The sequence below is a fragment of the Python bivittatus genome, unplaced genomic scaffold, assembly GCF_059951505.1.
Source record: "Python bivittatus isolate LINGU-HERP-01145 unplaced genomic scaffold, Pbiv_v1 ctg000340_np1212, whole genome shotgun sequence".
Classification (NCBI taxonomy): domain Eukaryota; kingdom Metazoa; phylum Chordata; class Lepidosauria; order Squamata; family Pythonidae; genus Python; species Python bivittatus.
This window is the reverse complement of record NW_028277056.1, coordinates 15,706,853-15,721,213: the sequence shown is the minus strand read 5'-3', so window position 1 is coordinate 15,721,213 and position 14,361 is coordinate 15,706,853. Positions and strand designations below refer to the sequence as shown.

The 14,361-nt window shown below is 38.2% G+C and overlaps 1 protein-coding gene across 1 annotated transcript; it reads left to right on the top strand.

Annotated features, from left to right (window-relative positions):
- The first annotated feature begins 734 nt into the window (after positions 1-734).
- LOC103067176 (collagenase 3-like) lies at positions 735-10,463 on the top strand. Its single transcript, XM_007434735.3, has 10 exons — positions 735-866; positions 1,124-1,362; positions 3,027-3,175; positions 3,898-4,023; positions 5,361-5,522; positions 6,174-6,291; positions 7,287-7,420; positions 8,558-8,717; positions 9,800-9,903; positions 10,363-10,463. Exons 1-10 carry the CDS (start codon positions 744-746, stop codon positions 10,461-10,463), a joined length of 1,416 nt encoding a protein of 471 aa, XP_007434797.1. The 5' UTR covers positions 735-743.
- The last annotated feature ends 3,898 nt before the right edge of the window (positions 10,464-14,361 follow it).

Here is a 14,361-nt window from a genome sequence, read left to right as displayed (position 1 = left end):
ACATTTTCTGATAAATTTCCCTAATGCCCAAAATGTTTTAAACATTTCCTTGCTAACTCCTTGCAAATTCACCATCCTTCTTTATCCCCCGCACCCCCCGCCCATCCCTGCAGCCCAAATCAGTGGCAAAGATAAAATGTCCCCCTGTTCTGAACCATCTGGCCCAAAATGCCTCAAAGCCCCAGTCCAGGCCATTGGGGGAAATTTAAATGGCGGCACACAGCTGCACATGGCTGCCACTTAGATTCCTTCCTGGCCAATGGAAAAAGTCTTACATGCCGAGGCATAAGCCAGAGGAAAGAAGGAGACGTTTGCTCAGTACAATATGCAAAGAATACATTGTTTCTCAGGCCTAGTTTGTCAGACAAAAAAATTTCTCCCCCCCAAAGGGCAAGAAAAGGGCAAGAAAAGGTCAAATGCATTATTGCAAAGTCATCAGGAAAAAAAAAAAACCTCAACTTTTTCCACAACACCTGGGAATATGCTGAGATCATGCTTATTTAAAGCCACAATGCTGAAGCCATCAGTGGGAGGACAGAAGATTCCCCAAACCCAAGCCTTCTTGGAGGAAAAAGGGGTGGGGGCAGAGCAGAGCAAGGATGTTTACCTTATAGCGCTCGGAAGTTGAAACTACTCAGTGAAACATGATGAATCATCGGAGTAGCTCTATAAAAGGCAAACTGGGTTATTCTGCTAAACCGTCAGAGTCCCAACCTTCAGCATCCATCCGTTGATCTAGCAAGATGCACCCAAACTCTGCAGCTGCTTTTTGTCTATGGCTGGGCACGTCCTGGTGTTTTAGGCTGCAGATTTCAGACGAGGATGATAGTGATGAGTTCACCAAACAGGAGCTGGGGTTTGCAGAGGTAAAATGATGGATGGATGGATTAAAGTACACATTACTGCATCTGTCTTTCTCCTGTGTGTTGCCTTCTTTTCTATCAACATGCAAATGGTAAGCTACAATTTTAAAGACCTGAGCTTTTATTTTTGTGAGCCTGCATAGCGTACTACTACTTCTATTTCTATTCCTGCTACTGATTCTTTTATGTTACTATTGCCATCAGTACTGAAGTACCATATTGGAAAACTATTTTTCTTTCCTCTTCGTCCTTCTCTCCAGCACTATTTGAAGACTCATTATAACCTCCGGTCAAGTCCCGCTGGCATACTGAAGTCAGGTGATACTGTCTCCACCAAACTCCGAGAAATGCAGTCGTTTTTTGGACTGGAAGTCACCGGCAAGCTGAATGAAGAAACGTATGAGTTAATGAAGCTGCCCCGATGTGGTGTTCCTGATGTGGGGGAGTACAACTTTTTCCCTCGAAAGCTAAAGTGGTCCCATAATAACTTAACTTACAGGTAAGAAGCAGCTTGTCTCTAGGCCCAGATCCAAAGAATTTGTGCTGATGGATTTCCCATGGTTGTGGTACCCATCTCCTATGCTACCAGGGAAACATTTTTGAGGCAGAAGACCAGACTAAAATTTAGGGGAGGTTTGAAGGCCATATTGGGTGGGCCAATGAGGCAAAGTGATGAGATGGGATTTCCCATAATTTCCTGAGCTTTCTGAGGGATTGGGGGAGGGGGGTTGTTTTTTTTTGAAAACTCTGTTAAGTATCTTAAGGTGGGCATGGCAGGTTGTGTGTCTTTTCTTCCACAAAACCACATGAAAGCGCACTCACTGCCCAAGAGTATCTAGGAGCTGCAAGAAACCTGCAGAGATCACAGAGATGCCCACCCAGACATAGGCCATACCATTCTCCGTAAGATTGGGTTGGCATACATTGCTATTTTCCTCTTACATTATAAACATGAAGGAAATGCCTTCTCTTATGGCAGACCAATAGCCCATTTTATCTATTAAGCCTCCTTAAAAGCAGTGCCAGAGCTTCACCTGGGTAGGGCAATAAATCTCTGTCCAGGAACACAAACATGGACGGATTAACACAGTAGCAGAAGATCTGAAGATGAGGCTCAGATAAGTTGTTTTTATTGCAGATGCAAAAGATGCTTTTATACAGATGAGCATTAGCTGCTGCAGCACTTAGGAATTTTGCTGTATTTATAGTATAAGTCAGATACTGGATTTAAACGTTGCATCTGCTTTGCGATGTGGATGATAACTGCACCATGATTTGATAGTAATCTTGTCTTCAGACTTCCTATTTCCAACCTAGCTGGTCCAGCTCACTCTAAGATCTTAAGTCTTCGTAATTCTGATCTCATATTCGAGACATCAACCTGACACTGGATTATACAGTAATTCTTCTTTTAAAGACTTTATTTTTTAATGAAGCAGATTAGGCACTTATCATACAAGTTGTACTTTTTGTATCATTAGGCCATCAGATCTACTGAACTGAACAAATGTTTACTTCGGCTGTATGAACACAAAACTAAGTGCAACAGTTGTAAAACTTTTATTTATACTGTAATTTCTTGTCCTTCAAAAGATGTAAGAATTTGAGCATAATTCAGGTATCCCATATGATTTCACTTTATGCTTTTGTTTACGAGCTGTAGGCAAAGAATTGGAGCATAGGAACAAGGTGCTGGGATGTTTTTAATAGAAATGACAATGCGATTTTAAATATCTTCCATATCCTTGAAGGGATTGTCTACTTTCATTTTTGAGAAAATCATACATGGTTAATTTAAGATGAATGTTACATATTTAAACATTGATTGCCCACAAAGCAACTCCCAGTAAACAAATTTAAGATAGACCACAAGTCTAACAGAACTGAACAGCCTTATTTATTTCAGTTATGTATGAACTGTGTCTTTTATAGCCACTTCTAAAAATAAGACACATTTACTATTACTCTGCCAAAAAGAAAAAAAGAAAAATACCCACACATTTGGTGGTCAGGAAAACTAGCTCAGTAAATAGGAACACTGCTTCTATTTGCAAAATCAAAAGCAGAAGGAAGAGTATCACATCTGGATTATTGTCACTGAATGTTTTGCAATCTTTTTCTGAGTCTAAAAAAAATAAAAAATCATTTGTCTGTTTTTGACAGGATTGTAAATTACACCCCGGATCTGAAAAAGTCTGAAGTGGACCGAGCCTTCAAAAAGGCATTCAAAGTCTGGTCTGATGTGACACCGCTCAACTTCACTAGAATTCGCAGTGGCATAGCAGATATCATGATCTCCTTTGGAAGGAAAGGTAATTAGTGAGGGAATTGCTGCCATCAGTGTTTTCCTGATGAAGCTATGGAGGACATGGTTACTAATAGCTGTGTAACAATCTGCCACTCACAACTCACAACTTCAGTAACTCTCCTTGCAACCAATAATGGTTCAAAAGAAAATTCATTTATTGAGAACAAGTGTACAGTTCCAAAGCATTGCTAAGACTGAGCCCACGTGTGCCAAAAGTTGCTTTTACCTTTTTTCCTTCCCCCATGCACCACCCTCACCTCCCAGACTTCTCACACTCCTCGTTGATACGACCTTGAGCATTCCTCAGTCTCTGATAACAGTCCATCTGCCTCTAACAGTCATTTTGTTCACCCATCCTTCCAGATCCTTCCAGCACACCCCCCCCATGTCTTCTAATGGCAGAACCAAAGCAAGCAAGCAAGCTGGCAATTAAAGTGGTTAATTGATTGTGAGGATTCTGACAAGCTGCTAGTTTTCATGGGTCTTTGGTAATGCTGAATCACAAGGACCATATCCTAAATACTGGGGAGCAACAGTGGAAGAGGACTGTCATTGTCCTGTCTGTGAGCGTTTTGAATGCATTTGTTTGGTCACTGCGTAACATGAAATGGTGGACTTCATTCGTAGCTGGCATTTATATGCCTTTGGATGTTAACAGAAGGGTTATCATTTTATTTGGCAATTAAACATACTAATGGTATTTATTATTGTTCCATATGTTTGTAGAACATGGTGATTTCTATCCTTTTGATGGACCTTCTGGTCTCTTGGCTCATGCTTTCCCTCCTGGACCAGGTTCTGGAGGAGATGCTCATTTTGATGAGGATGAGCTTTGGTCAACAGATTCCAAAGGTAACGTGCTTTAAAAAGCATTTCCACTATCTTCATGTCGTTTAGTTCTGAACAGTATTTGATGCCAAGCTAGGCAATGTTTAACCAGTGACTTCTTTCATAAATAGACTTTCCCTTTTGCTGAAATATGTATGATTCATCATTGTTCAGCTTCATAATTTCAAAGTCAGTACTAGCAGAACTGTTTATTATCACTTCCTTGTCAATACTGCCAGGGCTTCATCAACTAATTCACTTCCTATTTACACTAATGTGAAAGTATATTCCACTGAATTCAGATGAGACAAATGCACATAACATGAGCAGGTAGCAATAGTTGTCTGGCCTTGGAAGGTAAGCAGAATCAGTACTTGGATGGAGTTCAGTAGAGAATTCCAGAGCTGTTGGTAAAAGATCCTGGAAGCCAGTTCTGTTCTGCTGCCAATAAAACTATATGGACATGCCCCAGAAGTCACCACTTGTCAGCTCATCTCAAAAAAAAAAAAAAATTACTTATAAATATACATAGGATTACAGCCAGAGTTTGCTATCAAAGCCTAAAATAGGAATGGGCCACATTTAGCTTCCTAGCCCTGACTGTACGGTGGTCTCCTGGAACCCTTTTAGATCATGCCACTGAAATTCTGCACCAGAGCACAGTCATGTGCTGGCACTATTTTTTTTTCTCTCAGTATGGAAAAAAACAGGAAAATAGGTGCATTAATTTTGCTAGATTTAATATATCTATTGAGCCAGTTTGGTGTAGTAGTTAAGGTACCAGGCTAGAAACTGTGAGACAATGAGCTCTAGTCCTGACTTAAGCACAAAGTCAGCTGGGGAATCTTGGGCCAATCACTCTCTCTCAGCCCTAGGAAAAAGGCAAGGGCAAACCACTGTTGAAATCTTGCCAAGAAAACTGCAGGGACTTATCCAGCCAGCAGTCAACAGTGACTCAAAGGGACCAAAAACAAAAAACAAAAAACGATTAACCTCTCCAAAGTGGGGGAAAAAATCAGAACATCTTTCTAGTGATATAACTGCAGCATCTCCTTGCCCCCAATTGTCCTTGGAGGCTGAAAACATTAGTAGGAAGAAGAAATGTTGCCTCCAGATGCAAACACATAGCCTATCCCTGACCAGTTTTGGTATGTTGGTAAGTAATTTAGGTATCAGGTACTATTTCCATTCATGGAAACATTGGAAGAGCATGTAAGACTAATTAAATAAACAATTAAATGATAGCTGTTATTCTCTTTAATGCTACCAAAAGGAGCAAAAGAAAGAAACGAGATTTAACTTTGGCAAAATTATGATGCAAGCCTGATTGCTTTCTTGACACAAGCCATACTGTTTCCTAGGATATAACTTGTTTCTTGTGGCTGCCCATGAACTTGGCCATTCTCTGGGACTTGAGCATTCCAGGGATCCAGGAGCTCTGATGTATCCAATCTACACATATACAGGGAACACTGGCTTCTTGTTGCCAGATGATGATGTAGAAGGAATCCAAGTTCTTTATGGTAAGCTGGTGTTTTACTGTTTCTTCTGCTTGTTGCAATGCTACACCAAAACCTGCCTTGCAATTTCTTCAGTTTTCTTCTTCTGCAAAAGCGATTGCTACTTTTCTCTTATTCTCAGGATTCTTGAGCATTCCTTTGAATTTCCCTTGGTAGAGTATTTAACTTTACTTTCTTGTTGAAGCAACATCAAACTGCTGGTCTTGTTGTTTACTGTTCCTGATCTTTCCATCACTCTAAAACTTTCCTGGCTGTCTATATCCAATCTTTTTTTTTTTTAAACTAATGAGAACATTTCCTGAAAAATTAGAGATTTAATGAAAGCATGAGAAGATGGGAAGCAGAACAAAACAGAACATATGATTTTACCATGAAAAATAGGACATTCACAAATACTCCTTGGCTATGTAACTATGTGAGTGCAAGAACTCTGCAATGGACCCATGAGAATTTCACTGAAATTTTCTTTCAAATAAGTTTTTTCATCAATTTGAATAAGAAGAGATAGGAGAAAAATGCAGAAATGTTATGCATTCCACAAATATATTATTTATTTAGTGCCCCATCCAAAGAATGCCATGCATACATAATTATGGACTAATATTATCATAATATGTAATTTATACTTAATTAGTAAATAATTTATTGACACAGGTGCAGGAGATCATGATCCCCATCCTGATCATCCCAAAACCCCTGAGAAATGCAGTGAAAACTTAACACTTGATGCCATCACAGAATTCCGAGGAGAAATGATGATCTTCAAGGACAGGTGAGACATAAATGAAATATGAAGGATTTCATTCATATTTATGGACTTTATGAGATATTTCACTGATTAAAGGAGGCAAAGATTATAGAATTAAATTGCTCCAACAGAGCTCTGCGCCACTTGAGATCTATATACATATCTTCCAAACTTCAGAGGTGAAAACATGTTTGCAACAATCACTTCCTCAAACCAATGATTAATCACTGCATGATGTTAAAGACCAATTCATTGTGTTGTATGTTGACTTTATTTATCCAGCAGTGGCTTGTTCTATATTGTGTAAAAACCAAGAGTATCTATTATTTCACTTAAAGTCAAAAGCAGGCAAAGGAGGCAAATACACATTTTATTATCTTCTGCAAAGCAAATTGTGCATTATGCGGATATCATCCTCATCTTCATCCTCATCACCATCATCTTATTCAACAGCTTTTATGTACATGTGCTTTTAGGGATAGACAGTCTGTAAGTTTGGGTTGTTTGATCAATATGGTCTGCCTAGAATTATACTTGCAATCAAAATACCTTAAAATCAATCAAAATCAAATTGGGAGTTGCCAAGGTGACTTCAGATGACCCTTTCCAAATCTACTTCTTGAGTCTAAGACTTGATTAAGTTGACCTATCAGCATCTCTGAAGGTCTGATGAAGGGGTAGCTAAAAACTGTGCTCATATTTTAGGACTATTCTCTGCTTGCATCTATCCATGACATCGTTGGGACCTGCCATATACTTTTTGGCTCTGTCCCCATGCTATTGCATTCATTTCATCCCCAACCCATGACAGATACAAGCTTCAGCTGTCATTAACTGTCCTGGTGTTAATGTTTTCACTCTGATTCCAAGGTTATCCCCAACTTGGATAAAATCTGGTAGTGACATTTATTGGCAGGTGTACAATATTGTGCTGACTCCAGAAAATCAAATTCTAGAACTAGTCAGTATGTTCAATAAAATGTTGGCATTTTATAACAGAGCATTCCTTTTCATACTAGATTTTTCTGGCGCCTACATCCTCAGATGGTTGAAGCAGATTTGGTGCAAATTAGATCATTTTGGCCAGAAATTCCAACCAAAATTGATGCAGCATATGAACATTCTGGCAAAGATCGTGTGATGATTTTTCGGGGTAAGTTGATGAAGAAGATTTTTTTTTTTTAAGTTTAAGTTATGTCCTCCTTCCCATCAAAAGTGATATTCCAATTTGCTAATGGTAATAAACATTAAAAAGAAATTATAATTCTGGCAATTCATGAAGTTACAATTAAAACAAAATTTAAAAGCATTTAAATACATATAACTGTTAAAGACAACACCTAATTAAAGTCCACCTCTGTCTCTTAACTGCCAAAAAACAGTCAAAATAGAAATATTGCTTCCAGTTTTCTTTAAATCAAAGGTATGTTATTGAACCATCTGTGGCTTTTTAAACATTGAGGAGAAATGTTTAAAAAGCCACAGTTAGAGAAAAGTTAAGGGATTAATCAAATACATGAAATAAACCACAGGCACAAACATTCTACTGGCAAGTGGGTGAATTTTAATAGCAATGAGAGGGAGCTGGTATATATTTCCTTCAATTCCAGTTGGAAAGTTTTAGATCCTATAGGTCCATGCCTTCTCTTAGTTTTCCCTGACCCACCTACAGAATATTTCCTTTTTTGCTTTATCAATGCCTGAGTGACTGTAGAAAATTGTTAACTGGAACTCATTTGCAAGATTGGATCTTCCTCTCTAAGGTCAGACTCAGATTTCTTTGTCTTGGTCCTTGGAGGGGGAGATGCAAAATTTCCAGTGACCTCCAGGATGCATTCCCAGAAATTATAGGACTGCAGTCTAAATTAGCCCTTCATAGGAGTCTTCACCCAAAATTATACACCAATATTAGAATGAACAATAAGGAACTGCATGACATCACAAGACACTTTCATGGTAGTGCTACAAAATGCTAATGTAACTTCATCTGCTAGAAAGTGTTCCTGTTAAAGTCAAGTCTTTCAAATCCCATCGTTTTCTCCAAGGCAGACTAAAAGTCCTGCTTTTAGGAATTAAATTCAAACTCAATCAGGATGCTTCCCCCAATATATAAAGTGAAAGCATCTGGTATTTCATGTTTTATTCACCACCACTTTCTCCTTGTGAAGCAATTCTTTCTTGGTTTCATTACACAGCAATGAAATCTTACATTGAGACTTCCTCAGATCTAAGAAAATATAATGAATATTATGTAAAATATGATAGAATATGTTTTCTACTTTTGTTACAGGCAGAAAAGTTTGGGCTTTGAATGGTTATAACATAATAGAGGGCTACCCTAAAAAAATTTATGAATTGGGTTTGCCAAAATCCATAAAGACATTAGATGCAGCTGTCCATATCAGCGAGACTGGGAAAACTCTCTTTTTTACAGGAGAAGAATACTGGAGGTATGTTGAAGATTCTTCTCACCATCTTTTGTTGATAGGTAAAGATAAATATGCCCTTGAATCAAATTTGTTTCAGGGTGACTTCATGGTTATGTCCATGCAGTTTTCATGACAACAATACCGAAATATGTATTGTCGAAGGCTTTCACGGCCGGCATACGATGGCTGGTGTGGGTCTTCCGGGCTGTGTGGCTGTGGTCTTGAAGTTTTGTTTCCTAACGTTTCGCCAGCACCTGTGACCGGCATCTTCAGAATGCAGGAGCACAGACAGGAGCATCCTGTCTGTGCTCCTGCACTCTGAAGATGCCGGTCACAGGTGCTGGCGAAACGTTAGGAAACAAAACTTCAAGACCACGGCCACACAGCCCGGAAGACCCACACCAGCCAATACAGAAATAGTTTCCCATTTCCTTCTTTTTATTTTTTGTCAGTCCTGGATTTTCTGGTATTCTCCCACCCAAGCAGATATCTGGTCCCAAACTATTCAGCTACCAAACCTAGACAAGGGCAACTAGGTGCTATAATCTCCTGTGAGATTATAGTCAGATTTTCTTTCATTCATTCTCACCCTTTCAATTGTTCTGGTTCATAACTTTCATGGCATACTAAAACACTTTTAATTAACAGGATGTTCAGATATTCAGATTTAGATTATAGTTGTACTTAGAATAAATCCAGGCAAACAAACAGGAATCATCTTCATCATTACTTCAATGTAGGCAAAGAAAATGTCATAATTAACAATTACATTATGATTATTTTATTATTAAGGCTTGCTTCAGGATGTCTATTTTGAGAGTGTGTGTCTACTGACATAGGAAATAAACTTTTTTATATGTTCCAGCACACACTGGTGCACTGCTGATGGAAGTATGTATCTTTCAGGATAGCTCTATTCAACTGCTTTGTTTTTCTAGCACTTTATGTTATTGACGAACCATTTGTATAATCTGGATGTTATGCTTTCTCTGTTGTAAATTGTGTTGAAAAGAAATCTTTGACAAAGAGTTGCAATACATGCTGTAAATAAACAGTGGATAAAAATAGTAATTGTTTTTCATTTGTTTTCCTCTTCAATGTAGTTATGATGAACAGAACCAGGTCATGGACAAAGGCTACCCTAGATTTATAGAGGATGATTTCCCAGGAATTGGTCACCGGGTAGATGCAGTCTATCAGAAAAATGGTATGTGTGTTTAGTTTTTGAGAGAGGGGGACACTTGGGGGCTTCCAGTGTCCTTAGGTAACTACTCTTTTGTCTGTCCACCACTGCCCCCACCCTTGATAGATGGGCCTAGTTTCCATTTTAGTTTCTACAAAATCATAAAGTAGTGTTCCCCTGGGGCACCGGCCATTGTTCTAAACAGGCATAGCCCATCCAACCTACCTGTAAGGTACCAAATTGAGGGAGGCTTCTCTAAGATGTTATGGGGGATTAAAATGATAGGTAATTTCAGCCTCCTCCTTCTATTCTCCTTGGGCAGGAATATCCTATGAAAGGAATTAACTCCCTAGAGTATCCTGCTGATGGAAGGAATCTCAGAATCTAAGTCCTTACGTTTTGAAAAAATGTATTCAACACCAGCAACAATATGGTAGCAACACCAAGCAGTATTTTTAACTAACTGGTTTTCATCTTTTGCAGGCTATTTATATTTCTTCAATGGACCACTGCAGTTTGAATTCAGCATCTGGAGTGAAAGAATTATTCGTGTCTTGAGAACTAACTCAATCTTCTGGTGCTGAATACATTAAGCCGGGTTCTGAACTGTGGAATAATTTGCTACTCATGAAAAATAAGATTGTATGTGGATATTTTTTTAACCAAAAAGCTTGATTCTGTGAACAAGCTCAGATAGTGTTGCCACTGATTTATATTGTATATATGGGACACATAGCTATCAGTCTGGAACTGAGTTAAATTGAAAGGGTTTAGCTTTTCATCATGTATAAACATTTCATGTGGATTAACAATATTTAATAGTTGAATAAATAAAAAGTCTTCCTGTCAAGGGCTGATTGGAGAAACTAAACCTGTTGGAAAAAAGGGTATATCCTTGTTGGCAATAGGCACCATGATGCCATTTTCCAACGATAAAATTAAAAATAGTATTTTTGGAGTGGGGGCATGATCTCTGAATTTCAAAATCTTATAAGAGTTCATTGTTCTCATTTGAAATTTTGTAAGATCTGATCTTGAAACAACAAAACATCATAAGTTTTGGTAGCATCATGAGAATGTAAGTGTTTTTATTTTATTTTTTTTAAACAATTTGATTTTTAATTTAAATTGAATTTTGGGGGGGGGTTATGGAGAAGTATCTCAGGTGCCCTTATGACCTGAAGGTGAATTAATGAATAGCTTGGGAAAAGAATTAAACATTTTTCAGGATGTTGCCTCAAATCCTAAGGATGGAAATAAGGGTTTTTTTTTTAATGAGCCTGTATGCTACATTTACCTATAAATTAAGACCCCGAACACTCAACAATAGTTTGGGGTTTTTTCCCCAAAGATCACAAGAAAATCTTAAAGGAAACCATGGAAAATGAACTTCTGAAGATCACCCCCAGATTCCTAGGGTTCCTTAGAGGAATGTCCGTCTTTTTTTTTTGTTTATAACATTTTAACAAAAAAATGTAGAGCATAATTCCTCATTTTACAAAGGAAAAAGAACTTTATTTTAATTATTTTTTTATCCATTTTGTATTTAGTATAATACTGTTTACCAATTCCCAGCATGCAGAAATATGTGAAGTAGTACTTATGTTTCTTCCTTATATTGTGTGGGTTTTTTAAAAAAAGGATAAATAAAGCATATAAATACATACAACACATAAAAAATTGTGCAGATTTTTTCTCCCCTGAATGTGTGCTGTTTAAATTAAGAGAAAACATGGGGAAGTGGGGGGATGGTTTTATAAATAGAAGACAAGGTTGCCTAAATATCCTGTAAAATAACCTGATGTCCAAATGAGATTACTGAACAGGTCAGTTACTTCTCTGGTCACTCTGTGTGGGCACTGTCTAGTATTCATAATCCATTTCATGAAGTTTTTGAAGGAAGGTGATATAAGACATTTAGCAGCCTTTTAGCACTGTCCTCCAAATCCATTCCCTACCCAGATAAAACATGACAGGGTGGCTTCAATGATCTGTCTGCCATTCTGTTCCTTGGATCAGATCGTGGTACACAGCACACAACATGCTGAAGCCTAAACCCAAAGTAACAAAGCACAGTTGCTATGTTCAAATATGCTCCCCCCAATAAACTATAATGTGGTTTAATGCAATGGCTTGGTTCACATAATAGGCTACAACAATGGCTGGGTTCCCACAACACATTGAATCACAAATGACTCAACTGCATTTAAACCTAATCTAGCAAGTTATGTAAACCCAGCCATAGCCTAAACTTGAATCTATTCTAATGAAGGCTATGCAGTGATACTGGATCAAGAAATCCTTGGAACTATGAAAGGCACACTTACCTCACTTTAAAGAAGCTGAATTATGAGAGCGGCAGAATAAATTTTGCATCCAAGTTTCTTAATTGTGTTCAGTTGTTATACATAATGAAACTATCTCCTTTATTTTATACAAACACATTTTTTATTTAAAAAAAAAAAATCTGCACAAGCTAAACTTACCAATGAGCCATGCTCGCAAGGTTTCCTGGCAGGACTCTGTGTACATGCTGATAACTTTCAGTAATTGGAAAGACACTTAGAAAGATAATTAGATTTCTGGGTTGTTTCCCCCCACCCCCCAATTTTCTAATCTCTCACTGATAAAACAATGCTAAACAGAAATTTAGGCAGTTAACTTTTTAAAGTAAACTTTAAATGGATTTCAGCCCATTTTCTTTATGGGTTTCCAGTTGTTTCAAGCCTGCTAATTAGCTGAATAATGTGTTCATGAAACAATTGAGAACATTCAAATTGCTTCAATACTCTCCCCTTGGGGTGGCTATGGAGGTGGTATCATAAGATGGCCTTTGTGGAGCAACTTGGCCCATGAGGTACAGGGAAATTAAAATCAGATCCTGTCCTCTTGCATATTTTGTTCCACTGGGACAGCTTCTCTATTCTTACTGGCTCTTTGTAGAGACTTAGCCAGGTAGACCTGGTGAATTCTATAGGTAGTCCTCCCTTAACAATAGTAATTGCAACCAGAATTTCTGTCACTAAGTGATGCAGTTGTAAAGTGTAATGTCACATGACCGCATCACTTAGTGACGGCAATCCCAGCAGTTGCCATCATTAAGTGAATCACCATAGGTCATTAAGTGAGGACCTCATGTGATCATGGCTTCCAACTACTTGCCAGCTTTCCCATTCACTTTATTTATGGGAAGCTGGCAGGGAAGGTTGGAAATCACAATCGTGATGTGGGGACGCTGTGACAGTCATAAATCTGGGCCAGTTGCCGAGCACCTGGATTGCAATTATGTGACCGTGGGGCCGCTGTGATGGTCATAACTTTGAGGACCAGTGTTCAGCACTGTCATAACTTCAGACGGTTGTTGAATGAGTGGTCATTAAGTGAGGGCTACCTGTATACTCACTTATTTTCGGCAGTTGCAAAACCATCAACCATCAACTACTCTCAACATGACAAAACATTGTGCTGCTACTGCAGAATGAACACAGGTTGACCCTTACCTGACAGTCTTTAATAAATGGGACATTTGGTACAGGCAACCACAGAGTATGCTATCTGCTAAAGCAAAGCTGGCTAGCCCGATCCTGTTATTCAGTACTATGACATACTATATATTGCTATATACTGTATGGACTGAACATTTTGGTTATTCACTTACCTGTTTGTGATGTATGTTTGTATCCTGGACTGTTTGGTCAAGGGCTGTAATAAAGATTCACTCAGTCTTTCTGTATAGATCTTGCTATACACATCCCTCTCATACTCAAATATTATGGCTTCTACTACTATTTAATATCTGTAGAGCTCATTCAGGAATTCAAAGACAGTTGCCTCATTTTGTACAAGGAGGGGACTGAAGCTGAGAAAAAATACTTGCCTATAACTTTCTATCCAGCTAAGCAGCAGCTTCTCGCTGACGTGGCTCATCTGGAATAGCTAACTAGGGTCAGATCAATCTAATATGTGGATGGGAGACCATGAGGAAACACTAGGGCAGTATGCTACACTGGAATTTTTTTTTTAAAGAATCCCAGAAGTTGTTAAAGCATTTCATTATTTATTTATTTATTCATATTTATTTACTTTGTTTACTGTAGCTCAAGTTATCCAAGGGGAATTTGAGGGTTTCCTTTTCAGGGGAGGCAAATGCAAGAGAAGCAAAGTGCAAGATTAGGGTTCTTCCTCTCTCCCCTATGGAATTTTGCCCTGTGTTTTACACTAGGACAGGGTTACCAAATGTCCAGCAAAAATGTCCTCCTTTTGGTCCTCATATCCTCTGTCTGGAAGGCATAGCCTCAAAATCAAATATTGTCCAGTTTTTTGTGTATCTTGGTTTTTTTTTTTTTTTTTAAATTGGACTGTTTTCACAACAGCAGTCATTCAAACTTTCACGTATTGTGACCTTGTAAATTGTCTGCTTTTTTTCTTTCCCTTCTCCACTGATAGACTCAACAGCTTACATTTACATTACTTAATTTATTT

Bases quoted from the DNA above. Each gene is read 5' to 3' on its own strand.
- LOC103067176 (XM_007434735.3), top strand. From the start codon at position 744: ATGCACCCAAACTCTGCAGCTGCTTTTTGTCTATGGCTGGGCACGTCC. The intron at 4,024-5,360 runs GTAACGTGCTTT...ACTGTTTCCTAG, and splicing joins TTGGTCAACAGATTCCAAAG to GATATAACTTGTTTCTTGTG. The intron at 6,292-7,286 runs GTGAGACATAAA...TTTTCATACTAG, and splicing joins ATGATGATCTTCAAGGACAG to ATTTTTCTGGCGCCTACATC.